Source organism: Scyliorhinus canicula, chromosome 25, assembly GCF_902713615.1.
Source record: "Scyliorhinus canicula chromosome 25, sScyCan1.1, whole genome shotgun sequence".
NCBI lineage: Eukaryota > Metazoa > Chordata > Chondrichthyes > Carcharhiniformes > Scyliorhinidae > Scyliorhinus > Scyliorhinus canicula.
In genome coordinates, this window is record NC_052170.1 from 25,327,478 (window position 1) to 25,355,302 (window position 27,825).

Below are 27,825 nucleotides of genomic sequence, written 5' to 3' on the forward strand. Positions count from 1 at the left end.
GGGGGGGGGGGGGGGGGGGGGGGGGGGGGGGGGGGGGTGGGGGGGGGGGGGGGTGATGGACTGAACTAACGGGCTATAAGGAGCTGGGGGAGCAAACTGTAGTCAGCGAGGTTACCCCGCCATGTGTTGAGTTTATTCTCTCTTTGTCCACAGCCGGAACGGATTGATCCTCCGGATCCCACCAAACCCGATTATGATATCAGAGCAGACGTCTGGAGCCTGGGCATTTCACTGGTAAGCGAAAAAAGTGTCTGCAATGAAACATCGTTATTGTGTTGGAAACTTAAACTCTGCCCAACAGGACACTCACATTCACATTGTAACAACGATGGGCTACTACACTCCAACAATACTGCAGTCACTAACTTCACTAATTACACACTCACTGATAATCACACTAACCACACCGACTCTCACACTGATATTCACACTAACCACACCGACTCTCACACTGATAGTCACACTAACCACCGACTCTCACACTGATATTCACACTAACCACTGACTCACACTGATAATCACACTAACCACACCGACTCTCACACTGATATTCACACTAACCACACCGACTCTCACACTGATAGTCACACTAACCACCGACTCTCACACTGATATTCACACTAACCACCGACTCACACTGATAGTCACACTAACCACACCGACTCTCACACTGATAGTCACACTAACCACACCGACTCTCACACTGATATTCACACTAACCACCGACTCTCACACTGATAGTCACACTAACCACACCGACTCTCACACTGATAGTCACACTAACCACACCGACACACACACACTGATATTCACACTAACCACACCGACACACACACACTGATATTCACACTAACCACACCGACACACACACTGATATTCACACTAACCACACCGACACATCACACTGATATTCACACTAACCACACCGACACACACACTGATATTCACACTAACCACACCGACACACACACACTGATATTCACACTAACCACACCGACACACACACTGATATTCACACTAACCACACCGACACTCACACTGATATTCACACTAACCACACCGACACACACACACTGATATTCACACTAACACACCGACACACACACACTGATATTCACACTAACCACACCGACTCTCACACTGATATTCACACTAACCACACCGACACACACACACTGATATTCACACTAACCACACCGACACACACACTGATATTCACACTAACCACACCGACACACACACTGATATTCACACTAACCACACCGACACACACACACTGATATTCACACTAACCACACCGACACACACACACTGATATTCACACTAACCACACCGACACACACACTGATATTCACACTAACCACACCGACACACACTCACTGATATTCACACTAACCACACCGACTCTCACACTGATATTCACACTAACCACACCGACACTCACACTGATATTCACACTAACCACACCGACACACACACACTGATATTCACACTAACCACACCGACACACACACTGATATTCACACTAACCACACCGACACACACACTGATATTCACACTAACCACACCGACTCACACACTGATATTCACACTAACCACACCGACACACACACTGATATTCACACTAACCACACCGACACACACACTGATATTCACACTAACCACACCGACACACACCACTGATATTCACACTAACCACACCGACACACTACACACTGATATTCACACTAACCACACCGACACACACACTGATATTCACACTAACCACACCGACACACACACTGATATTCACACTAACCACACCGACACACACACACTGATATTCACACTAACCACACCGACACACACTCACTGATATTCACACTAACCACACCGACACACACACACTGATATTCACACTAACCACACCGACACACACACTGATATTCACACTAACCACACCGACTCTCTCACTGATATTCACACTACCCACACCAACACACACACTGATAGTCACACTAACCACACCGACACACACACTGATATTCACACTAACCACACCGACACACACACTGATATTCACACTAACCACACCGACACACACACTGATATTCACACTAACCACACTGACACACACTCACTGATATTCACACTAACCACACTGACACACACACACTGATATTCACACTAACCACACCGACACACACACACACTGATATTCACCCTACCCACACCGACACACACACACTGATATTCACACTAACCACACCGACACACACACACTGATATTCACACTAACCACACTGACACACTCACTGATATTCACACTAACCACACCGACACACACACACTGATATTCACACTAACCACACCGACTCTCTCACTGATACTCACACTAACCACACCGACTCTCACACTGATATTCACACTAACCACACCGACTCTCACACTGATATTCACACTAACCACACCGACTCTCACACTGATATTCACACTAACCACACCGACTCTCACACTGATATTCACACTAACCACACCGACACACACACACTGATATTCACACTAACCACACCGACACACACACACTGATATTCACACTAACCACACCGACACACACACACTGATATTCACACTAACCACACCGACACATACACACTGATATTCACACTAACCACACCGACACACACACACTGATATTCACACTAACCACACCGACACACACACTGATATTCACACTAACCACACCGACACACACACTGATATTCACACTAACCACACCGACTCTCACACTGATATTCACACTAACCACACCGACTCACACACTGATATTCACACTAACCACACCGACACACACACTGATATTCACACTAACCACACCGACACACACACTGATATTCACACTAACCACACCGACACACACACTGATATTCACACTAACACACACACTGATATTCACACTAACCACAATCTCACACTGATATTCACACTAACCACACCGACACACACACTGATATTCACACTAACCACACCGACACACACACTGATATTCACACTAACCACACCGACACACACACACTGATATTCACACTAACCACACCGACACACACACTGATATTCACACTAACCACACCGACACACACACACTGATATTCACACTAACCACACCGACACACACACACTGATATTCACACTAACCACACCGACACACACACACTGATATTCACACTAACCACACCGACACACACACACTGATATTCACACTAACCACACCGACACACACACTGATATTCACACTAACCACACCGACACACACTCACTGATATTCACACTAACCACACCGACACACACACACTGATATTCACACTAACCACACCGACACACACACTGATATTCACACTAACCACACCGACACACACACTGATATTCACACTAACCACACCGACACACACACTGATATTCACACTAACCACACCGACACACACTCACTGATAGTCACACTAACCACACCGACTCTCACACTGATATTCACACTAACCACACCGACACACACTCACTGATAGTCACACTAACCACACTGACACACACTCACTGATATTCACACTAACCACACCGACACACACTCACTGATATTCACACTAACCACACCGACACACACTCACTGATAGTCACACTAACCACACCGACACACACACTGATATTCACACTAACCACACCGACACACACACACTGATATTCACACTAACCGCACCGACACACACACACTGATATTCACACTAACCACACCGACTCTCACACTGATATTCACACTAACCACCGACACACACACTGATATTCACACTAACCACACCGACACACACACTGATATTCACACTAACCACACCGACACACACACACTGATATTCACACTAACCACACCGACACACACACTGATATTCACACTAACCGCACCGACACACACACTGATATTCACACTAACCACACCGACACATACACACTGATATTCACACTAACCACACCGACTCTCACACTGATATTCACACTAACCACACCGACACACACTCACTGATATTCACACTAACCACACCGACACACACTCACTGATATTCACACTAACCACACCGACTCTCACACTGATATTCACACTAACCACACCGACACACTCACTGATATTCACACTAACCACACTGACACACACACACTGATATTCACACTAACCACACCGAGTCTCACACTGATATTCACACTAACCACACCGACTCTCACACTGATAGTCACACTAACCACACCGACTCTCACACTGATATTCACACTAACCACACTGACACACACACACTAATATTCACACTAACCACACCGACACACACTCACTGATATTCACACTAACCACACTGACACACACACACTGATATTCACACTAACCACACCGACACACACACACTGATATTCACACTAACCACACCGACACACACTCACTGATATTCACACTAACCACACCGACACACACTCACTGATATTCACACTAAACACACCGACACACTCACTGATATTCACACTAACCACACCGACTCTCACACTGACATTCACACTAACCACACCGACTCTCACACTGATATTCACACTAACCACACCGACACACACACACTGATATTCACACTAACCACACCGACTCTCACACTGATATTCACACTAACCACACCGACTCTCACACTGATATTCACACTAACCACACCGACACATACACACTGATATTCACACTAACCACACCGACTCTCACACTGATATTCACACTAACCACACCGACACACACACACTGATATTCACACTAAACACACCGACACACTCACTGATATTCACACTAACCACACCGACTCTCACACTGATATTCACACTACCCACACCGACACACACTCACTGATATTCACACTAAACACACTGACCTTATCGGTAATTGGCATCTGTCATTATTGTACCTGATTGGTCAGATTATCTTGTGTAGTTTTAAATGTGTAGGATGATTTGTAGTTTTATTTAATATTGCTGCCTGTCCTGGAGTTGGCCTGATGTCCGACGCACTCCGGTGTGGAGCAGGATGTGTATTGTGAGCATTACTCTGTGCCGTATCTGACACTAACCCAGCTATCTGACTGTTTGCAGGTCGAACTCGCGACGGGGCAGTTTCCATATAAAAACTGTAAAACAGACTTTGAGGTGTTAACCAAGGTGCTGCAGGAAGATCCTCCATTGCTCCCTCAAAGCATGGGTTTCTCACTGGACTTTCAGTCATTTGTTAAAGATTGGTGAGTAAAACCTGGGGAGCGGGCTTGCTGCTAATGTGTCGCACAGTTTTTTGATGTTTAGCTTTTGTTAGAATTGATCATTTTCTGCATTTCGCTTGATTAATGCAGAGCCGGAGAAACTCCCAGGGCCGGCATAAATCCCGCCCCCGCCGTGGCCGGAATTCTCCGGCACCCGAGAATCGGCGGGAGTGGGAATCGCGTCCCGCTGATCGGCGTGCCCCTTGCCCGTAATCGGCCGATGTCCCGCCGCTGAAAGGACTCTCCCGCCGACGAGGTTTAAACCACCTCTGGTGGCGGCGCGAGCGGGCCCCGGGGGGGGGGGGGGGGGGCGCGGGGCGATTGGAGCCCGGGGGGTGCCCCCACCGTGCCCTGGCCCGAGATTGGGGCCCACCGATCGGCGGGTGGGCCAGTGCCGTGGGGGCACTCTTTTTCTTCCGCCGCCGCCACGGCCTCCACCATGGCGGAGGTGGAAGAGAACCCCCCCACCGTGCATGCGCCGCTGGTGACGTCAGCAGCCGCTGACGCACCGGCGCATGCGCGAACCAGCGAAGGCCTTTCGGCCAGCCCCGGCGGCAGGCGTCAAAGGCCATTGCCGCCGGTTTTGGCGCCAGTCGGCGGAGAATTCCGCATCTTTGGGGAGGCCCGACGCCGGAGTGGTTGGCGCCACTCCGCTACGCCGGGACCCCCCACCCCACCGGGTAGGGGAGAATCCCGGCTCTGATCTGAGGAAGGATGTTTTGCGATGGAGGGAGAGGAGCGAAGGTTTACCAGGCTGATTCCTGGGATGGTGGGACTGTCATATGAGGAGAGACTAAATCGATTAGGATTATATTTAAGGGCAGCACGGTAGCATAGTGGTTAGCACAATTGCTTCACAGCTCCAGGGTCCCAGGTTCGATTCCCGGCTTGGGTCACTGTCTGTGCGGAGTCTGCACGTCCTCCCCGTGTGTGCGTGGGTTTCCTCCGGGTGCTCCGGTTTCCTCCCACAGTCCAAAGATGTGCGGGTTAGGTGGATTGGCCACGATAAATTGCCCTTAGTGTCCAAAAAGGCTAAGTGGGGGTTGCGGGGATAGGGTAGATACGTGGGCTTGAGTGGGTTGCTCTTTGTAAGAGCCGGAGCAGACTCGATGGGCCGAATGGCCTCCTGCACTGTAAATTCTTTGAAATATTCATTGGAGTTTGGAAGAGTGAGTGGGGAATTTATAGAAACTTATAAAATTCTAACTGGATTCGACAGGGTAGATTCAGAGAGAATGTTCCCGATGGTGGGGGTTATAGTTTGAGGATAAAGGGTAAACCTTTTAGGACTGAGGAGAAATGTCTTCACCCAGAGAGCGGTGAATCTGTGGAATTCACTCCCACAGAAAATAGTTGAGGCCAAAACGTGTAATTGCAAGACGGAATTAGATATGGCTCTTGGGGCAAAAGGAATCAAGGTGGTAAGGCAGGATCAGGGTATTGAACTTGATGATCAGCCATGATAATGAATGGAGGAGCAGGCTCGAAGGGCCAAATGGCCTCCTCCTGCTTCTTTTATCTATGTTTCTGTGAACCGGTCTCCGTTGTATTGAGAAGAGGATTTTATATGCAGTGTTCCTGAGAATACAGAACGAGAGACAATGAGATGCCCCAAAGTGCTTTACAGTCAGCGATGGACTTTGCAATGTGGTCAATCTGTAGCCTGGGAATTGTGGCAGCCATTTTGCCCCACACTCTACAAAGAGCAGTGTGTTCATGACCAGACCATCTGCTTTTTGGGCTGTTGGAGGAGGGATACATATTGACCAAGGCACAAGGGACATCGCCCCATGCTCTCCTTTGGAAACATTTTGTGGGATCCTTTGCATCGGCTGAGCAGCCAAGCGGCCATTAAAGCTTCCTTGGTAAGAGGGCACCTCTGGCAGTGCAGCACTCCCCTTAGTCTGCACTTGAACATTAGCCATGATTTTTATGTTCAAGCCCTGGAGTGAACTTGAACCTTCTGAGTCCGAGGCAAGAGTGCTGCCAACTGATCCAGAGCTACAATTGAAACGACGTACTCTCCTTCGGGGTGAAGTTGAACTTGCCATCTCAGATTTCAAGGATGAACCCTGGTGAAGCCAGTATTCAGTAGGTGGTGTACAGCTTCAACTGGGGAGATTTTCCCAATGGGATAGGCTGCCATTAGTCCTTTGCATTGGAAGGGACAGATGCGTTATTGACACTGCTGTGTGTGTCCGGACGCAATCCATTGCAATGACTGCAACCAGAAACAGACACTCAGCGATTTGGCCTCCACAGCCTTCTGCGGCAAAGAGTTCCACGGATTCACCACCCTCTGGCTGAAGAAATTACTCCTCATCTCTGTTTTAAAGGATCATCCCTTTAGTCTGTGATGGTGCCCTCTGCTTCTAATTTTTCCCACAAGTGGAAATATCCTCTCCACGTCCACTCTATCCAGGCCTCACAGTATCCTGTAAGTTTCAATAAGATCCCCCCTCATCCTTCTAAACTCCCAACGAATACAGACCCAGAGTCCTCAACCGTTCCTCATACGACAAGCTCTTCATTCCAGGGATCATTCTTGTGAACCTCCTCTGGACCCTTTCCAAGGCCAGCACATCCTTCCTTAGATACGGGGAAAAGCTGCTCTCATACTCCAAATGGGGTCTGACCAGAGCCTTATACAGCCTCAGAAGTACATCCCTGGCCTTGTATTCTCAATAAGAAGTCTTACAACACCAGGTTAAAGTCCAACAGGTTTGATTCAAACACGAGCTTTCGGAGCGCAGCCCCTTCCTCAGGTGAATGGCGAGGTCTGTTCCAGAAACAATTATATAGACAAAGTCAGAGATGCTGGACAATGCTTGGAATGCAGGCATTTGCAGGTAATCAAATCATTACAGATCCAGGGAGAGGGATAATCACAGGTTAAAGAGGTGTAAATTGTCTCAAGCCGCACCGACCTCCTCAGAAGACACACAAGGGACACCACTGACAGAGTACCCTTCGTCGTCCAGTACTTTCCTGGGGCAGAGAAACTACGACATCATCTTCGCAGCCTTCAACACATCATCAATGAAGATGAACATCTTGCCAAGGTCATCCCCACACCCCCACTACTGGACTTCAAACAACCGCGCAACCTCAAACAAACCATTGTTTGCAGCAAATTACCCAGCCTTCAGAACAGCGACCACGACACCACACAACCCTGCCAGGGCAATCTCTGCAAGACGTGCCAGATCATCGACTCAGATACCACCATTACACGTGGAAACACCACCCACCAGGTACGCGGCACATACTCGTGCGACTCAACCAATGTTGTCTACCTCATATGCTGCAGGAAAGGATGTCCCGAAGCGTGGTACATTGGCGAGACCATGCAGACACTGCGACAACGAATGAACGGGCATCGTGCAACAATCACCAGGCAGGAATGTTCCCTTCCAGTCGGGGAACACTTCAGCAGTCAAGGGCATTCAGCCTCTGATCCGGGTAAGCGTTCTCCAAGGTGGCCTTCAGGACACGCGACAACGCAGAATCGCCGAGCAAAAACTTACAGCCAAGTTCCGCACACATGAGTGCGGCCTCAACCGGGACCTGGGATTCATGTCGCATTACATTCACCCCCCACCATCTGGCCTGGACTTGCAAAATCCTACCAACTGTCCTGGCTTGAGACAATGTGCTCACCTGTGCTCACCCCAGTCCAACGCCGGCATCTCCACATCTTGTATTCTCAAGACATTTATAATTGTAGTGAATGCATTATATTTGTAGCTTTACCTCTTTCCTTGTTGGGCAGGAATTGTTTGGAAAAAACTGCTTCATTCTGGGAATTGGGGCAGTTTGTATTTCAGGCTGTTAGTAACAGCGGGAGGGATATAGTGTTCTCTCTGCACTGTCTCACTCTGTGTATTCAGGGCTGCTTTAACGTAGCTGAATATGCAGTAAAGCTCCCTCCACATAGGCCCCATCAAACTCTGAAACACTCCCGGGGCGGCTGTAATACAGCTAGATTTCAATTAAAGGTCCCCTTCCTCGCCTTGAACAATTTGACCAAGGTCCCTGCGACATGACAGTCACATTTATCTCTCTTTTTCAATAAATTTAGAGTATCCAATTATTTTTTTCCAATTAAGGGGCAATTCAGCTTGGCCAATCCACCTACACTGCACATCTTTGGGCTGTCGGGGTGAAACCCACACAAACACGGGGAGAATGTGCAAACTACACACGGGACAGTGACCCAGATCTAGGATCGAACCCGGGACCTCAGTGTCGTGAGGCTGCAGGGCTAACCCACTGTGCCACCATGCTGCCCTGGTGACATTTATCTTTGCCATACCAGCAGTCTATAATGTTGGAGACTGTAATGAAAGCCTGTCATTTCCTGTCCCTCCAGACATTGATGACCCCGCCTCCCTCTTTTTACAACATGTTCCGTTGTTGTGTATTGCCAGAGCTAAGTCGTATCGCGTACCTGTTGCAATCTCTGTGTTTCATATCCTCCCCCCCCCCCCCACACACACCCCACCAGCTCGTTCGTTCCTCCCGCCCACCTGAATCTATTTTGTTTTTTAAATTTAGAATACCCAATTCATTTTTTCCAATTAAGGGGCAATTTAGCCTGGCCAATCCACCTACCCTTTGGGTTGTGGGGGTGAGACCTACGCAAACACGGGGAGAATGTGCAAACTCCACACGGCCAGTGACCCAGAGCCGGGATCGAACCCAGGACTTCAGCGCCGTGAGGAAGCTGTGCTAACCACTGCGCCGCCGTGCTGCTCCCCGAATCTAGTTTTTGCACAGATTTGTTCCCTTTCAAAATACGTCCTAACCCCTTATAATATCGTGGCCACTGCTGTCCGGGAGCTCTCCTGCATTTAAAACCTTTCCTGACCAGTCCTGTGCTCACAGTCAGATCCAACAGCACTACCAGCTCTGACAAGCATCATGCTCAATGCAGGAGGCCTGTACATGTTAGACAGAAATTCCATTCCTTCTCTATTCACTACTCCTGTCCCAACTGGTCCTGGGTCCACAGAACTCATATTGTTGTTTCTACTTGTCCAACTAATCTGACTGCAGATTCCCTCTGTACAGCTTGGGAATCTAATACCCCCTGACTAATGGAACAAGAACTTTTTATCTTTGAATTCCAACCATATTGACTCTCTCTCTCTCCCATTTCCTGTCCACATAATTCCTTCCTGCAGCTTTCATTCCCTAATGAGGTCAGTCCACCTTTCTCACCTTTTCTACACCCCCCCCCCCCCCCCCCCCAAACCTGCCAAACGTGTTATACCTTCACTGTTTAGCTTCCATTCTTGTTAAATTCCAGCTCTGTTTTTGCTGATGGTATTAAACTTAGACACGAGGAACAGGAGGAGGCCATTCAGCCCCTCGAGCTCGCTCTGCTGTTCAATATGATCATGGCTGATCCTCGATTTCAGTGCCATATTCCCGCTTTCTCTCCATAGCCATGTTAAAATGTAAGAAATGATCGATCTCTTTCTTGAATCCATTCAGCGACTTTGGCCGCCGCAGCCTCCTGTGGTAGAGAATTCCCCAGGGTCACCACCCTGTGAGTGGAGACATTGTTCCTCATCTCAGTCCTCAATCCTCAGACTGTGTCCCCTGGGTCTAGACTCCCCAACCAGGGGAAACATCCTCCCTGTCTCCAGGGTGTCCGGCCCTGTTAGAATTTTATACGTTTCAATCAGATCTCCTCTCATCCTTCTAAACTCCGGTGAATCCAGGCCTAGTCGGCCCAATCTCTCCTCGTAGGACCAATCCCAGTACAGTATCAGCCTGGAGAATCTCCGCTGCGCTCCCTCTGTGGCAACTATATCCTTTCTTAGGTAGGGAGACCAAAACTGCTGACAATGCTCCAGGTGTGGTCTCACCAAGGCCCTGTACAGCTGCAAGTAAGACATCCCTACTGCTGAACTCAAATCCCTCTTGCAATGGAGGGCAGCACGGGTAGCACAGTGGATAGCACTGTGGCTTCACAGCGCCAGGGTCCCAGGTTCGATTCCCTGCTGGGTCACTGTCTGTGCAGAGTCTGCAGGTTCTCCCCGTGTGTGCGTGGGTTTCCTCCGGGTGCTCCGGTTTCCTCCCACAGTCCAAAGACATGCAGATTAGGTGGATTGGCCATGATAAATTGCCCTTAGTGACCAAAAAGGTTTGGAGGGGTTATTGGGTTACAGGGATAGGGTGGAAGTGAGGGCTTAAGTGGGTCGGTGCAGACTTGATGGGCCGAATGGCCTCCTTCTGCACTCTTTTCTTCTATGTTCAACATCCTGTTCGCCTTCCTAACTGCTTGCTGCACCTGCCTCTCCACTTTCAAAGAACAATACAGCAAAGGAACAGGCCCTTCGGCCCTCCAAGCCTGCGCCGATCACGTGTCCTATCCAGACCAACCACCTGTATCCTTCTATACCCCGTCTGGTCACGTGTCTATCTACATAAGTCTTCAAGGTCGCTCACTTATCTGCCTCAACCACCTCACATGGCCGTGCATTCCAGGCCACCACCACCCTCTGTGTAAAACAACTTCCCCCGCACATCTCCGCTGAACCTTTCCCCCCTCACCTTGAACCTGTGCCACCTTGTAATTGTCATTTCCACCCTGGGAAAAAGCCTCCAACTGTTTATTGGCTGGTGTACAAGGTCACTTCCCAATATGTCACCATTTAAATAATACCTTTCCGTTCTGGCTTTCCGAATGTATAACTTCATGTTCATCTCCATTGTACTGCATCTGCTATGTGTTTGCCCACTCAGTCAACTTATCTAAATAACCATCATCCTTCAATCCTCCTCACAATTTCGCTCAGTTTTGTGTCGTTGGCCAACTTCGAAATGTTACATTTGGTTCCTCATCCAGGTCATTTATATATATGTATTGTTAACTGCTGAGGCTATGCACTCACTGCTTAGAACCCCAGCACTCACTGCTGAGGCCCGAGCACTCACTGCTGAGGCCGAGCACTCACTGCTGAGACCCCAGCAATCACTGCTGAGGCCCCAGCACTCACTGCTGAGACCCCAGCACTCACTGCTCAGGCCGAGCACTCACTGCTGAGGCCCCAGCACTCACTGCTGAGACCCCAGCACTCACTGCTGAGACCCCAGCACTCACTGCTGAGACCCCAGCACTCACTGCTGAGACCCCAGCACTCACTGCTGAGGCCCCAGCACTCACTGCTGAGGCCCCAGCACTCACTGCTGAGGCCCCAGCACTCACTGCTGAGGCCCCAGCACTCACTGCTGAGGCCCCAGCACTCACTGCTGAGGCCCCAGCACTCACTGCTGAGGCCCCAGCACTCACTGCTGAGGCCCCAGCACTCACTGCTGAGGCCCCAGCACTCACTGCTGAGGCTGTACACTCACTGCTGAGGCTCCAACACTCACTGCTGAGACCCCAGCACTCACTGCTGAGGCCCCAGCACTCACTGCTGAGACCCCAGCACTCACTGCTGAGACCCCAGCACTCACTGCTAAGACCCCAGCACTCACTGCTGAGACCCCAGCACTCACTGCTGAGACCCCAGCACGCACTGCTGAGGCCCCAGCACTCACTGCTGAGGCCGAGCACTCACTGCTGAGACCCCAGCACTCACTGCTCAGGCCGAGCACTCACTGCTGAGGCCCCAGCACTCACTGCTGAGACCCCAGCACTCACTGCTCAGGCCGAGCACTCACTGCTGAGACCCCAGCACTCACTGCTGAGGCCTCAACACTCACTGCTGAGGCCGAGCACTCACTGCTGAGACCCCAGCACTCACTGCTGAGACCCCAGCACTCACTGCTGAGGCCGAGCACTCACTGCTGAGACCCCAGCACTCACTGCTGAGGCTCCAACACTCACTGCTGAGACCCCAGCACTCACTGCTGAGGCCGAGCACTCACTGCTGAGGCCGAGCACTCACTGCTGAGGCCCCAACACTCACTGCTGAGGCCGAGCACTCACTGCTGAGGCCGAGCACTCACTGCTGAGGCCGAGCACTCACTGCTGAGGCCCCAACACTCACTGCTGAGGCCGAGCACTCACTGCTGAGGCCGAGCACTCACTGCTGAGACCCCAGCACTCACTGCTGAGACCCCAGCACTCACTGCTGAGACCCCAGCACTCACTGCTGAGGCCGAGCACTCACTGCTGAGGCCGAGCACTCACTGCTGAGACCCCAGCACTCACTGCTCAGGCCGAGCACTCACTGCTGAGGCCCCAGCACTCACTGCTGAGACCCCAGCACTCACTGCTCAGGCCGAGCACTCACTGCTGAGACCCCAGCACTCACTGCTGAGGCCCAACACTCACTGCTGAGGCCGAGCACTCACTGCTGAGACCCCAGCACTCACTGCTGAGACCCCAGCACTCACTGCTGAGGCCGAGCACTCACTGCTGAAACCCCAGCACTCACTGCTGAGACCCCAGCACTCACTGCTGAGACCCCAGCACTCACTGCTGAGGCCCCAGCACTCACTGCTACGGCCGAGCACTCACTGCTGAGACCCCAGCACTCACTGCTGAGACCCCAGCACTCACTGCTGAGACCCCAGCACTCACTGCTGAGGCCGAGCACTCACTGCTGAGACCCCAGCACTCACTGCTGAGGCTCCAACACTCACTGCTGAGGCTCCAACACTCACTGCTGAGGCTCCAACACTCACTGCTGAGACCCCAGCACTCACTGCTGAGGCTGTACACTCACTGCTGAGGCCCCAGCACTCACTGCTGAGGCTCCAACACTCACTGCTGAGACCCCAGCACTCACTGCTGAGGCCGAGCACTCACTGCTGAGACCCCAGCACTCACTGCTGAGGCCGAGCACTCACTGCTGAGACCCCAGCACTCACTGCTGAGGCCCCAGCACTCACTGCTCAGGCCGAGCACTCACTGCTGAGGCCCCAGCACTCACTGCTGAGACCCCAGCACTCACTGCTGAGACCCCAGCACTCACTGCTGAGACCCCAGCACTCACTGCTGAGACCCCAGCACTCACTGCTGAGACCCCAGCACTCACTGCTGAGACCCCAGCACTCACTGCTGAGACCCCAGCACTCACTGCTGAGGCCCCAGCACTCACTGCTGAGGCCCCAGCACTCACTGCTGAGGCCCCAGCACTCACTGCTGAGGCCCCAGCACTCACTGCTGAGGCCCCAGCACTCACTGCTGAGGCCCCAGCACTCACTGCTGAGGCCCCAGCACTCACTGCTGAGGCCCCAGCACTCACTGCTGAGACCCCAGCACTCACTGCTGAGGCCCCAGCACTCACTGCTGAGGCCCCAGCACTCACTGCTGAGGCTGTACACTCACTGCTGAGGCCCCAGCACTCACTGCTGAGGCCGAGCACTCACTGCTGAGACCCCAGCACTCACTGCTGAGACCCCAGCACTCACTGCTGAGACCCCAGCACGCACTGCTGAGGCCCCAGCACTCACTGCTGAGACCCCAGCACGCACTGCTGAGGCCGAGCACTCACTGCTGAGACCCCAGCACTCACTGCTCAGGCCGAGCACTCACTGCTGAGACCCCAGCACTCACTGCTCAGGCCGAGCACTCACTGCTGAGACCCCAGCACTCACTGCTGAGGCCTCAACACTCACTGCTGAGGCCGAGCACTCACTGCTGAGGCTCCAACACTCACTGCTGAGACCCCAGCACTCACTGCTGAGGCCGAGCACTCACTGCTGAGGCCGAGCACTCACTGCTGAGGCCCCAACACTCACTGCTGAGGCCGAGCACTCACTGCTGAGGCCGAGCACTCACTGCTGAGGCCGAGCACTCACTGCTGAGGCCCCAACACTCACTGCTGAGGCCGAGCACTCACTGCTGAGGCCGAGCACTCACTGCTGAGACCCCAGCACTCACTGCTGAGACCCCAGCACTCACTGCTGAGACCCCAGCACTCACTGCTGAGGCCGAGCACTCACTGCTGAGACCCCAGCACTCACTGCTGAGGCCGAGCACTCACTGCTGAAACCCCAGCACTCACTGCTGAGACCCCAGCACTCACTGCTGAGACCCCAGCACTCACTGCTGAGGCCCCAGCACTCACTGCTGAGGCCGAGCACTCACTGCTGAGACCCCAGCACTCACTGCTGAGACCCCAGCACTCACTGCTGAGACCCCAGCACTCACTGCTGAGGCCGAGCACTCACTGCTGAGACCCCAGCACTCACTGCTGAGGCTCCAACACTCACTGCTGAGGCTCCAACACTCACTGCTGAGGCTCCAACACTCACTGCTGAGACCCCAGCACTCACTGCTGAGGCTTGTACACTCACTGCTGAGGCCCCAGCACTCACTGCTGAGGCTCCAACACTCACTGCTGAGACCCCAGCACTCACTGCTGAGGCCGAGCACTCACTGCTGAGACCCCAGCACTCACTGCTGAGGCCGAGCACTCACTGCTGAGACCCCAGCACTCACTGCTGAGGCCCCAGCACTCACTGCTCAGGCCGAGCACTCACTGCTGAGGCCCCAGCACTCACTGCTGAGACCCCAGCACTCACTGCTGAGACCCCAGCACTCACTGCTGAGACCCCAGCACTCACTGCTGAGACCCCAGCACTCACTGCTGAGACCCCAGCACTCACTGCTGAGACCCCAGCACTCACTGCTGAGGCTCCAACACTCACTGCTGAGGCTGAGCACTCACTGCTGAGGCTGAGCACTCACTGCTGAGGCCCCAGCACTCACTGCTGAGGCCCCAGCACTCACTGCTGAGGCCCCAGCACTCACTGCTGAGGCCCCAGCACTCACTGCTGAGGCCCCAGCACTCACTGCTGAGGCCCCAGCACTCACTGCTGAGGCCCCAGCACTCACTGCTGAGACCCCAGCACTCACTGCTGAGGCTGTACACTCACTGCTGAGGCTCCAACACTCACTGCTGAGACCCCAGCACTCACTGCTGAGGCCCCAGCACTCACTGCTGAGGCCCCAGCACTCACTGCTGAGGCCGAGCACTCACTGCTGAGGCCGAGCACTCACTGCTGAGGCCCCAGCACTCACTGCTGAGGCCCCAACACTCACTGCTGAGACCCCAGCACTCACTGCTGAGGCCCCAGCACTCACTGCTGAGACCCCAGCACTCACTGCTGAGACCCCAGCACTCACTGCTGAGACCCCAGCACTCACTGCTGAGGCCCCAGCACTCACTGCTGAGACCCCAGCACTCACTGCTGAGGCCCCAGCACTCACTGCTGAGGCTCCAACACTCACTGCTGAGGCCCCAGCACTCACTGCTGAGGCCCCAGCACTCACTGCTGAGACCCCAGCACTCACTGCTGAGGCCGAGCACTCACTGCTGAGGCCGAGCACTCACTGCTGAGGCCCCAACACTCACTGCTGAGGCCGAGCACTCACTGCTGAGACCCCAGCACTCACTGCTGAGGCCCCAACACTCACTGCTGAGGCCGAGCACTCACTGCTGAGACCCCAGCACTCACTGCTGAGACCCCAGCACTCACTGCTGAGGCCGAGCACTCACTGCTGAGGCCGAGCACTCACTGCTGAGGCCGAGCACTCACTGCTGAGACCCCAGCACTCACTGCTGAGGCCGAGCACTCACTGCTGAGGCCGAGCACTCACTGCTGAGACCCCAGCACTCACTGCTGAGGCCCCAGCACTCACTGCTGAGGCCGAGCACTCACTGCTGAGGCCGAGCACTCACTGCTGAGACCCCAGCACTCACTGCTGAGACCCCAGCACTCACTGCTGAGACCCCAGCACTCACTGCTGAGGCCGAGCACTCACTGCTGAGACCCCAGCACTCACTGCTGAGGCCGAGCACTCACTGCTGAGACCCCAGCACTCACTGCTGAGACCCCAGCACTCACTGCTGAGGCCCCAGCACTCACTGCTGAGGCCGAGCACTCACTGCTGAGACCCCAGCACTCACTGCTGAGACCCCAGCACTCACTGCTGAGACCCCAGCACTCACTGCTGAGGCCGAGCACTCACTGCTGAGACCCCAGCACTCACTGCTGAGGCTCCAACACTCACTGCTGAGGCTCCAACACTCACTGCTGAGGCTCCAACACTCACTGCTGAGACCCCAGCACTCACTGCTGAGGCTGTACACTCACTGCTGAGGCCCCAGCACTCACTGCTGAGGCTCCAACACTCACTGCTGAGACCCCAGCACTCACTGCTGAGGCCGAGCACTCACTGCTGAGACCCCAGCACTCACTGCTGAGGCCGAGCACTCACTGCTGAGACCCCAGCACTCACTGCTGAGACCCCAGCACTCACTGCTCAGGCCGAGCACTCACTGCTGAGGCCCCAGCACTCACTGCTGAGACCCCAGCACTCACTGCTGAGACCCCAGCACTCACTGCTGAGACCCCAGCACTCACTGCTGAGACCCCAGCACTCACTGCTGAGACCCCAGCACTCACTGCTGAGACCCCAGCACTCACTGCTGAGACCCCAGCACTCACTGCTGAGGCCCCAGCACTCACTGCTGAGGCCCCAGCACTCACTGCTGAGACCCCAGCACTCACTGCTGAGGCCCCAGCACTCACTGCTGAGGCCCCAGCACTCACTGCTGAGGCCCCAGCACTCACTGCTGAGGCCCCAGCACTCACTGCTGAGGCCCCAGCACTCACTGCTGAGACCCCAGCACTCACTGCTGAGGCCCCAGCACTCACTGCTGAGACCCCAGCACTCACTGCTGAGGCTGTACACTCACTGCTGAGGCTCCAACACTCACTGCTGAGACCCCAGCACTCACTGCTGAGGCCCCAGCACTCACTGCTGAGGCCCCAGCACTCACTGCTGAGGCCGAGCACTCACTGCTGAGGCGAGCACTCACTGCTGAGGCCCCAGCACTCACTGCTGAGGCCCCAACACTCACTGCTGAGACCCCAGCACTCACTGCTGAGGCCCCAGCACTCACTGCTGAGACCCCAGCACTCACTGCTGAGACCCCAGCACTCACTGCTGAGACCCCAGCACTCACTGCTGAGGCTGTGCACTCCCTGCTGAGGCCCCAGCACTCCCTGCTGAGGCCCCAGCACTCACTGCTGAGACCCCAGCACTCACTGCTGAGGCTCCAACACTCACTGCTGAGGCCCCAGCACTCACTGCTGAGGCCCCAGCACTCACTGCTGAGACCCCAGCACTCACTGCTGAGGCCGAGCACTCACTGCTGAGGCCGAGCACTCACTGCTGAGGCCCCAACACTCACTGCTGAGGCCGAGCACTCACTGCTGAGACCCCAGCACTCACTGCTGAGGCCCCAACACTCACTGCTGAGGCCGAGCACTCACTGCTGAGACCCCAGCACTCACTGCTGAGACCCCAGCACTCACTGCTGAGACCCCAGCACTCACTGCTGAGGCCGAGCACTCACTGCTGAGACCCCAGCACTCACTGCTGAGGCCGAGCACTCACTGCTGAGACCCCAGCACTCACTGCTGAGGCTCCAACACTCACTGCTGAGGCTCCAACACTCACTGCTGAGGCTCCAACACTCACTGCTGAGACCCCAGCACTCACTGCTGAGGCCGAGCACTCACTGCTGACACCCCAGCACTCACTGCTGAGGCCGAGCACTCACTGCTGAGACCCCAACACTCACTGCTGAGGCCGAGCACTCACTGCTGAGGCTCCAGCACTCACTGCTGAGACCCCAGCACTCACTGCTGAGACCCCAGCACTCACTGCTGAGGCCCCAGCACTCACTGCTGAGACCCCAGCACTCACTGCTGAGACCCCAGCACTCACTGCTGAGGCTGTGCACTCCCTGCTGAGGCCCCAGCACTCCCTGCTGAGGCCCCAGCACTCACTGCTGAGACCCCAGCACTCACTGCTGAGGCTCCAACACTCACTGCTGAGGCTCCAGCACTCACTGCTGAGGCCGAGCACTCACTGCTGAGGCCGAGTACTCACTGCTGAGGCCCCAGCACTCACTGCTGAGGCAGAGCACTCACTGCTGAGGCTCCAACACTCACTGCTGAGGCCCCAGCACTCACTGCTGAGGCCCCAGCACTCACTGCTGAGGCCCCAGCACTCACTGCTGAGGCCGAGCACTCACTGCTGAGGCTCCAGCACTCACTGCTGAGGCCCCAGCACTCACTGCTGAGACCCCAGCACTCACTGCTGAGACCCCAGCACTCACTGCTGAGACCCCAGCACTCACTGCTGAGGCCCCAGCACTCACTGCTGAGACCCCAGCACTCACTGCTGAGGCCGAGCACTCACTGCTGAGACCCCAGCACTCACTGCTGAGGCCGAGCACTCACTGCTGAGACCCCAGCACTCACTGCTGAGGCCGAGCACTCACTGCTGAGACCCCAGCACTCACTGCTGAGGCTCCAACACTCACTGCTGAGACCCCAGCACTCACTGCTGAGACCCCAGCACTCACTGCTGAGACCCCAGCACTCACTGCTGAGACCCCAGCACTCACTGCTGAGGCTGTGCACTCACTGCTGAGACCCCAGCACTCACTGCTGAGGCCGAGCACTCACTGCTGAGGCCCCAGCACTCACTGCTGAGACCCCAGCACTCACTGCTGAGGCCGAGCACTCACTGCTGAGACCCCAGCACTCACTGCTGAGGCTGTACACTCACTGCTGAGGCTCCAACACTCTCTGCTGAGGCCGAGCACTCACTGCTGAGACCCCAGCACTCACTGCTGAGACCCCAGCACTCACTGCTGAGGCCGAGCACTCACTGCTGAGACCCCAGCACTCACTGCTGAGACCCCAGCACTCACTGCTGAGACCCCAGCACTCACTGCTGAGACCCCAGCACTCACTGCTGAGACCCCAGCACTCACTGCTGAGACACCAGCACTCCCTGCTCAGGCCGAGCACTCACTGCTGAGGCTCCAACACTCACTGCTGAGACCCCAGCACTCACTGCTGAGACCCCAGCACTCCCTGCTGAGGCCGAGCACTCACTGCTGAGACCCCAGCACTCCCTGCTCAGGCCCCAGCACTCACTGCTGAGACCCCAGCACTCACTGCTGAGGCTCCAACACTCACTGCTGAGGCTGAGCACTCACTGCTGAGACTCCAACACTCACTGCTGAGACCCCAGCACTCACTGCTGAGGCTGTACACTCACTGCTGAGACCCCAGCACTCACTGCTGAGACCCCAGCACTCACTGCTGAGACCCCAGCACTCACTGCTGAGACCCCAGCACTCACTGCTGAGACCCCAGCACTCACTGCTGAGACCCCAGCACTCACTGCTGTGGCTCCAACACTCACTGCTGAGACCCCAGCACTCACTGCTGAGACCCCAGCACTCACTGCTGAGACCCCAGCACTCTGCTGAGACCCCAGCACTCACTGCTGAGACACCAGCACTCACTGCTGAGGCTCCAACACTCACTGCTGAGGCTCCAACACTCACTGCTGAGGCCGAGCACATCCTGCAGTAGAACTCCTACAGTGCAAAATGAGGCAATTTGGCATATTGAGTCTGCTCTGATCCTATGAAAGAGCACCCTACCTAAGCCTACACCCCCGGCCTATCACCACCTAACCTGCACATCCTTTGAAGTTAAGGGGCAATGTAGCATTGCCAATCCGCCTAATCCTCACATCTTTACCCAGCTAGTCACTGCCTGTCACTCGGAAAAGACCCATTTATTCCCATGCTCTGTTTGCTGTCTGTCAACCAGTTCTCGATCTATGCCAGTATGTTACCCCTATCCAATGTGCTTTAATTTTGTCTACCAACCTCTTATGAAGTACCTTATCGAAAGCTTTCTGAAAGTTCAAATACACTACATCCACTGGTTCTCCCTTATCTCTATTCAACTGGTTAAATACATTAAAAAAACTCCAGCAGATTTGTTGAGCATGATTTTGCCTTTCATAAACCCTTGCAGACTTTGTCCAAACCCTCTAATGCTTTCCAAATGTTCTGTTAGCACATCTTTTGTGACCGACTCGAGCATCTTCCCCACCCCCCATGTCTGACTGACTGCTCTGTATTTCTCCCTCTTTTCTCACCCTCCCTTTATAATCAGTGGGGTTACATTTGCCACCCTGCAATCTGTAAGAACTACTCCGGAATCTGTAGGATTTTGGGAGTTGACCACCAGTGCATCCATCATTCCCAGGGCCACTTCCCTCTTAAGTCTGACCTTCTTGTTCAGCATCAGCCAAAATGTCACAGATGCTGGAATATTAAAATGGAAACTGGAAGCACTTAGCAGGGCTGGCAGCTTCTGTGGCGAGAGAGAGTTAATCATTCAGGCCTGAAATCTTACAGCGGGTTGATACCGCTCTCCATAGACGGTGTCTGAAAGAGCTCCGGCTCTCCCCAGTTTATGCCCCACATTGCTCATCTTCCCATGGTTTTGTTGCCTATGGGAACTCGATTTATAGCATGTCCATCAGATTTTATCTCATGACTTTAATGCTTAAATATTCTTCTCAATTTCGCCTTTCTCTGTTAACTGCTCCAGACTGGTTTGACTGACTTCCCCTTCCTCATTCTACTCCCTATACACCTGCCTCCGGGTTTTCCGAGGAAATTCCCACGTTCCCCGTTCAGGTCTGACTTTGAGGGATAACTGCAGTCCAGCTCGGAAAGCCTCTTCCCAGCACGCCCCCTTACAGCCATTGTTGATTTCCCCGACAGCGGCAGAAGACTGGGAGTATTGGATTCTGAATAAGAAGCAGAGAGTGTTGCCAGCTCTCAGCAGGCGAGGCAGGGTCCTCGGAGAGGGAAGCCGGGTTACCGCTATCGAGCTTCCAGCCTTAGAGCACGGAGATGGTGAAGTGTTCTGAGGTCAGCACCTTTTCCTCCTCGACCTGTTTTATGCTGCGTCTGGAACCCCAGCTCAGTGTGTTCCAAACTCATTTATTTCCAATTGTAAGAGATTTATTCCACTCCGAGCTGCTTTGGATTTGGGCCCAGTCGCAAACGAACATCGGCAGATATTGTGTGTTTTTAATTTTAGTTCACCCTCTAATACCTTTCTCTCTCTCTCTCTCTCTCCTCGTTAGCCTTACAAAGGATCACAGGAAGAGACCAAAATACAACAAATTGCTTGTAAGTATCCTGGTGTGATTAATCAATGCGAACAACTTGCCTTTCAGACAAACAAAAACCCACTCTCCCTTTCCCGCCACTTGTTGTAAAATGTTATCGGATTTGTTGGGGTTGGCCCCCGCTCCAAGCACTAATTGGTGAGAGGCGGATGATGAGAAACCAGGTGCCAAGTCAGCATTGCTGTCGAGCGGCTCTGCTAGCATCCTGTATTCTTCACGTTTGCCCTTTGTCCAGGCCTGTCTCCTCCGTCAGCTTGTTTCTCTTCAGCAAAGGGGAAGGAATGCTACCTGTCCTGCTTCTGCTTAATATTGCAGTCTTGAGTCAGCCTGGTTAAGGAGATGTCAAGAACTAGACTGTTTGATTGAGGGAGAAAGCTGTAAAGGAACGCATGTGCCGCCTGCAGCACGTGGGAACTCGCGGACATCCGTCTGCAGAGGGCCTCGGCACTTTGAGCTCAGGTTTACGGAGCTGGAGGCTGAGCGGCAGACAGACCCGTCAGGATGTAGGCTTTTGCGATCTGGCCTGTGGTTAGGGGTGAGGGTGTGTGACTACAAGTGAGGCAGGCGAGGGAACCTAGAGAATACAAGTGGAGGAGCCTCAGCCTTTGCAATTGTCCAGCAGATTTGAGGCTGCTGCAGGTTGGATGAGTAAACTGATGATGGCGCCATGATACAGGAATCCCATTCCAGTGGAGGAAGTCAATAGGAATACAGTGATAATAGGGGACAGTGTAGTCAGGGCAACAGAGACAGTTTTACTACATAAGGTACAATCAGATTGGCGGGGGACAAAAGGAGCAGAGTTAATTCCCTGACTTGAAGATTTGTGTGAGAGAGATGGGTTTCAATTCACTGGCCTGGTACCGGGGAAAATGGGAGCTGGATTATTGGTACAGTCTTCACCTAGACCGTGTTGGAACCTGTGATCTGGGGAGCTGAACAACGAGGGCAGGAGTGAGGGCTTTAAACTAAATAGTGGCAGAGTGGGATCATGTCTGGGAAGATGTAATGAATTGAATAGAGAAGACAGGGAGATGATGGCAGGAAGAGATATCGGTGGGCCAGCAGATGAGGCGAGAAAATTGGAAAAAAGACAGAATAAAAGGCTCTGTGGCTGAATGCACATAGCATACATAACGAAACCGGTGAATTGACAGCACAAATAGAAATAAATATGTGTGACCTGATAGCCATTGCACAGCCCCGGCTGCAGGATAACACAGATTGCAACCTGAAGATTTCATGGAATCATAGAAGCCCTACAGTGCAAAAAGAGGCCATCCGGCCCAACGGGCCTGTTCCGACCCTCCACCCCACCTAGGCTCACTCCCCAACCTCTCCCCGTAACTTAACCTTTGGACACCAAGGGGCAATTTAGCACGGCCAGTCCATCTAGCCTGCACATCATAGAAGCATAGAATTTACAGTGCAGAAGGAGGCCATTCGGTCCATCGAGTCTGCACCGGCCCTCACAAAGAGGAGCCTACTCAAGCCCACGTCTCTGCCCTAACTCCGTAACCCAGTAATCCCCACTTATCCTTTTTGGACACTAAGCGCAATTTAGCATGGCCAATCCACCTAACCTGGACTGTGGCACCCGGAGGAAACCCACGCAGACACGGGGAGAACGTGCAGACTCCACACAGGCAGTCACCCAAGGTCGGATTTGAACCCAGGGCCCGGGTGCTGTGAGGCAGCAGTGCTAACCACTGTGCTCCGTGCCGCCCATGGCTGTCTTTGGCTTGCTGTCAGTGTCGTCAGCGGTTATGTTAACCGGAGTAGATGTGGTGATCTGAGGTTGACTCGGTGTTTGACTCGCAACTGAGGAGCTGTTTTCACAGCCCAGTAGTTAGCTTGAAATACAGTTAATCCCTTTAACAAACTTGTAGTGGGAGCAGAACTGTTTCACTGTGCATGTCAGCCAGATCAGAACCCAACTGAAAATGTTTTCTGAAAATGCCTGATGCCTTAGCTCCACCCAGCAATGACATCATCTCACCAAGCTGAAAACTAATTAACTCCTCAAAGAATCCCCTTAATCAAAATAAAATTGCATTAATCCAAACTTTTACGATGGTTAATTGCACCTCAGAAACCTAAAACCTTTGTTGTCTTTCAAGTCAAGATTATTTTTAAAACGTGACTGCAGCGTTCAAACACACTCGAACCCAGGCTTGTTAACCTTTACTTCACCAAATACGTATAATCTAATATATCTGATATCCCACATTCGTCGCATACAAGCATATGCTGGCTGTACATAGCCTTATTGTACAGAATATCGCGCTCTCCTATGAAGGCTGTGTAACATTTATAGCTTTTGGTTACAACCTTCATAATAATAATAATCTTTTATTGTCTCAAGTATGAAGTTACTGTGAAAAGCCCCCAGTCACCACATTCCGGAGCCTGTTTGGGTATGCTGTTACGGGAATTGAACCCGCGCTGCTGGCCTTGTTCTGCATTACAAACCAGCTGTCTAGCCCACTGAGCTAAACCAGCCCTGTCAGCTACACACATCGCAAACCCTCAGATGGTTCAGGCTGTTCCCTCACTGCGAGGCTGCTGATGACTGGAGCTAGCACTACCTTAGATGTGCTCCAATCACCCTAACATTCCTATCTAGGTTCCTACAGCACCAGCTACACATCCCATTATGCCTATAGTATTGGCTGAAATACCCATCAAGCCTATAAAGAGCGCTTACTTTGTCAATTTGAAAGCTGTTCATTTGTTTATTCTAAAACCCATTAATGCACATTTCAATATAAATCTCAACATTAAATCGTTTCAGCCATCCCACTTCGGTACACCCAAGCACCTCTGAACATCACCATTTAGAAGTTTCAAACCTTTTTTTGGGGGGGGGAATCTATTCTTCTGTCCTTGCTCTACCAATGTGAATAACCTCTCCCTTTACCACTTGATAGTCTGCCACCACTCACCTAACATATCTTATTGCAGCCCCTGTGTGCCCACCCCACAGCTTATATTCTTGCCGAGCTTTGTATCATTAAACACGACAAATATAGAAATAGGGAAAACAAACAAATCCTAAAAGGTGAAATGTTAACTGTCCCGGTGGGATCTTACTGTGTAGAAAAGCAGATCATTCAATATTTTGACATTCTGATATTTTGATCCCACAATTGCTTGGATACTGAACCAAAATCCCAATATTTTATTTAATTTGTAAGAGTGTGAGGAAAGGATAGGGATATGGTATATTAAAACAGACTTTATTATGAACTTTAACATCATAAAGACAATAGCTTACACTTACCAGTTATACAATGCAGCCAAACAACTCCTAACGACTTTCTTTATCTCTACTCAAACAAAACCCATCTCGGGTCAGAATCCACTTTTAAGTACAGTTAGCAGACCCAGGAATACTTGCTTTGTAGAGATCATTCTTGCCTCTCTCAGAGTAGTGTTCAACCTGAGAAACTATTCCTGCCCTGTTCACAGGAAAGTCATTTAATTTGCTGTTTTGAGAGCAGCTGCTGGTCTGTCCACAGTCCCAATCTAAAACTGAATTTCAAAACGGAAAACTCAACACCTGACAACTTCACCAAACTAAACACCATGGGCGCGATTCTCCGTCACTCCCCCCAACTGGATTCTCCATCTCACCACTTCATCACGCGCAACCCCCTCTCCCGGATTCTCCCTCTCGCCAGCCGGCCAATGGGGTTTCCCATTGTGGGCAGCCCCACGCCGTCGGGAACTCCCCAGGCTGCCAGTGGAACGGAGAATCCCGACAGCAGCAAATCCAGCCCAATGTCTCGGATTATGGGCGGATTATGATTGTCCGGGGTGGAGAATGGGCGTCCACCACAAAATCCGGTCCGACGCCGCTCCCGCGAATCTCCGGTTCCCCTGTCGGGAACGGCCAGTGTCAGCCCACGGCCGCCCTGGTGGGGGGATCCTTCGCTGGGGGGGGGGGGGTCAGCGGGGGCCTCTTGGACGGCCAGGCTAGCGATCGGGGATCACCGATCCGCGGGCGCTCACGGTTCCACGTTGAACAAAGCCCCATTATTGGAGAATCCCTCCCCATGTGTTCCCCAGGGAACCTCATTTATTACCTCAACTAAATTTCATGCATCCAGCTTTTACAATGCTATAATTACACTTCTGTTTCCCAAAAAGCCCACCTGTCTTTCAAAGCAAGATTTTTTTTAAACATGACTGCAGTAGTCACACACACTAACCCAGACTTTTAACCCTTCCTGCACTAAATACATATCATAGAAAATTCCAACATTCACCCTGCAAAGGTGTCCTTGGCAGAGTGTCGTGTGGAAGAGGGTACAACAGCTCGGTTGGGCTGCGGTTGTGGTGTTGAAGGATTGACATGCAAAGGGAATGCGCAGTGGCGATTGACAGCGATGTTTTCAAGGAAGAGGGGGTTGGGGGGGGGGGGAGGGGCAGGTAGGGTTACATGATTGAAGAGTTTTAAGGTGTCGGGCTCTGTTAGATTCTAATGCTCCTTTATTGTTTGGTTTTCACACTTCCCCGTTCTGTCGCCACAGGAACACAATTTCATTAAGCGCTACGAGACGTTAGAAGTGGACGTGGCTTCCTGGTTTAAAGAGGTCATGGCAAAGACTGAATCCCCGCGATCAAGCAGTATCCTCAGCCAGCAACATCTGCCCATCTTCTCTAGGTAGCCAGCAGTGCAGCCAAGTGGACATGCGGGGGGGGGGGGGAGGGGGGGGGGGGGTTGGAGAATGAGGGAGGGTGGGGCAGTCGGCAAGTCACCGCCAACACCCACGGCACCAGCCAAAGCTCCGGAGACCAATGATTGTACATAGCCTGCCTATGATGGTCTTTCTGTCCAGTGTTGTGATAATTTTTAATTAACGACGGAGCATAGGTGGTCACGCTTTGAAGAGCGATTAAGGAACGGGTGTCACACGCCACATCTCGGACTGAGGGCTTGTTGTCTCTTTGCTACTTTGAAACGCTGGCGTGCTGCCGTTAACCCCTGACCTCCCCCCTCCCTTTCACCTTCCCTTCACAGGATAGATGGTCAGTGCACGCTGCTGAGGAAATGCAGATTTATATAGTGTTTAAATAAATATTACCGGGTTATGCACTGTGATCAAGGAAAGCAAAGGATTTTACCTAATTTATTAAAATATGAAAGAGTAGCTGATGTGAACTCTCAATGTGTTAGTGTGCAGGCACCTGTGTTATTGCAATAGTCTAGTGTGTTTAAAACGCATGAGAAACTGCTGCTTTATTTTATTTCAAACAAATGACTTTAAAAGCCTTTTTTGTAACGAGTTCCGTTCAGACGGGCTTTGCAGAGAAAGTCTGGCAGAATATACCAAACCAGTTTGCTTGGGTATTTTTACTCTCTCTCTCTCTCTCGATCTGCATCGTTGACTCTGTACCTACGGGTGCCGGTGTAATTTGGGCGATTGTGCCAGTGTCCTAGTTGCCCACTGGTTTGCCCGGAGGTCATTGCCGCCGACGCAGTTCGACGGGTGACTTTTAATTTTTATTCAACCTGGGTGAGAGTGC

At 52.8% G+C, this 27,825-nt stretch overlaps 1 protein-coding gene across 1 annotated transcript; it reads left to right on the forward strand.

The window, feature by feature from the left end:
• Positions 1–152: 152 nt before the first annotated feature.
• LOC119957231 (dual specificity mitogen-activated protein kinase kinase 7-like) lies at positions 153–26,992 on the forward strand. Its single transcript, XM_038785069.1, has 4 exons — positions 153–234; positions 5,134–5,276; positions 22,249–22,294; positions 26,829–26,992. The coding sequence occupies exons 2-4, from the start codon at positions 5,236–5,238 to the stop codon at positions 26,964–26,966; spliced, it is 225 nt and encodes a 74-aa protein (XP_038640997.1). The 5' UTR covers positions 153–234; positions 5,134–5,235; the 3' UTR covers positions 26,967–26,992.
• The last annotated feature ends 833 nt before the right edge of the window (positions 26,993–27,825 follow it).

Bases quoted from the DNA above. Each gene is read 5' to 3' on its own strand.
- LOC119957231 (XM_038785069.1), top strand. From the start codon at position 5,236: ATGGGTTTCTCACTGGACTTTCAGTCATTTGTTAAAGATTG. The intron at 5,277-22,248 runs GTGAGTAAAACC...TCTCCTCGTTAG, and splicing joins CAGTCATTTGTTAAAGATTG to CCTTACAAAGGATCACAGGA. The intron at 22,295-26,828 runs GTAAGTATCCTG...CTGTCGCCACAG, and splicing joins CAAAATACAACAAATTGCTT to GAACACAATTTCATTAAGCG.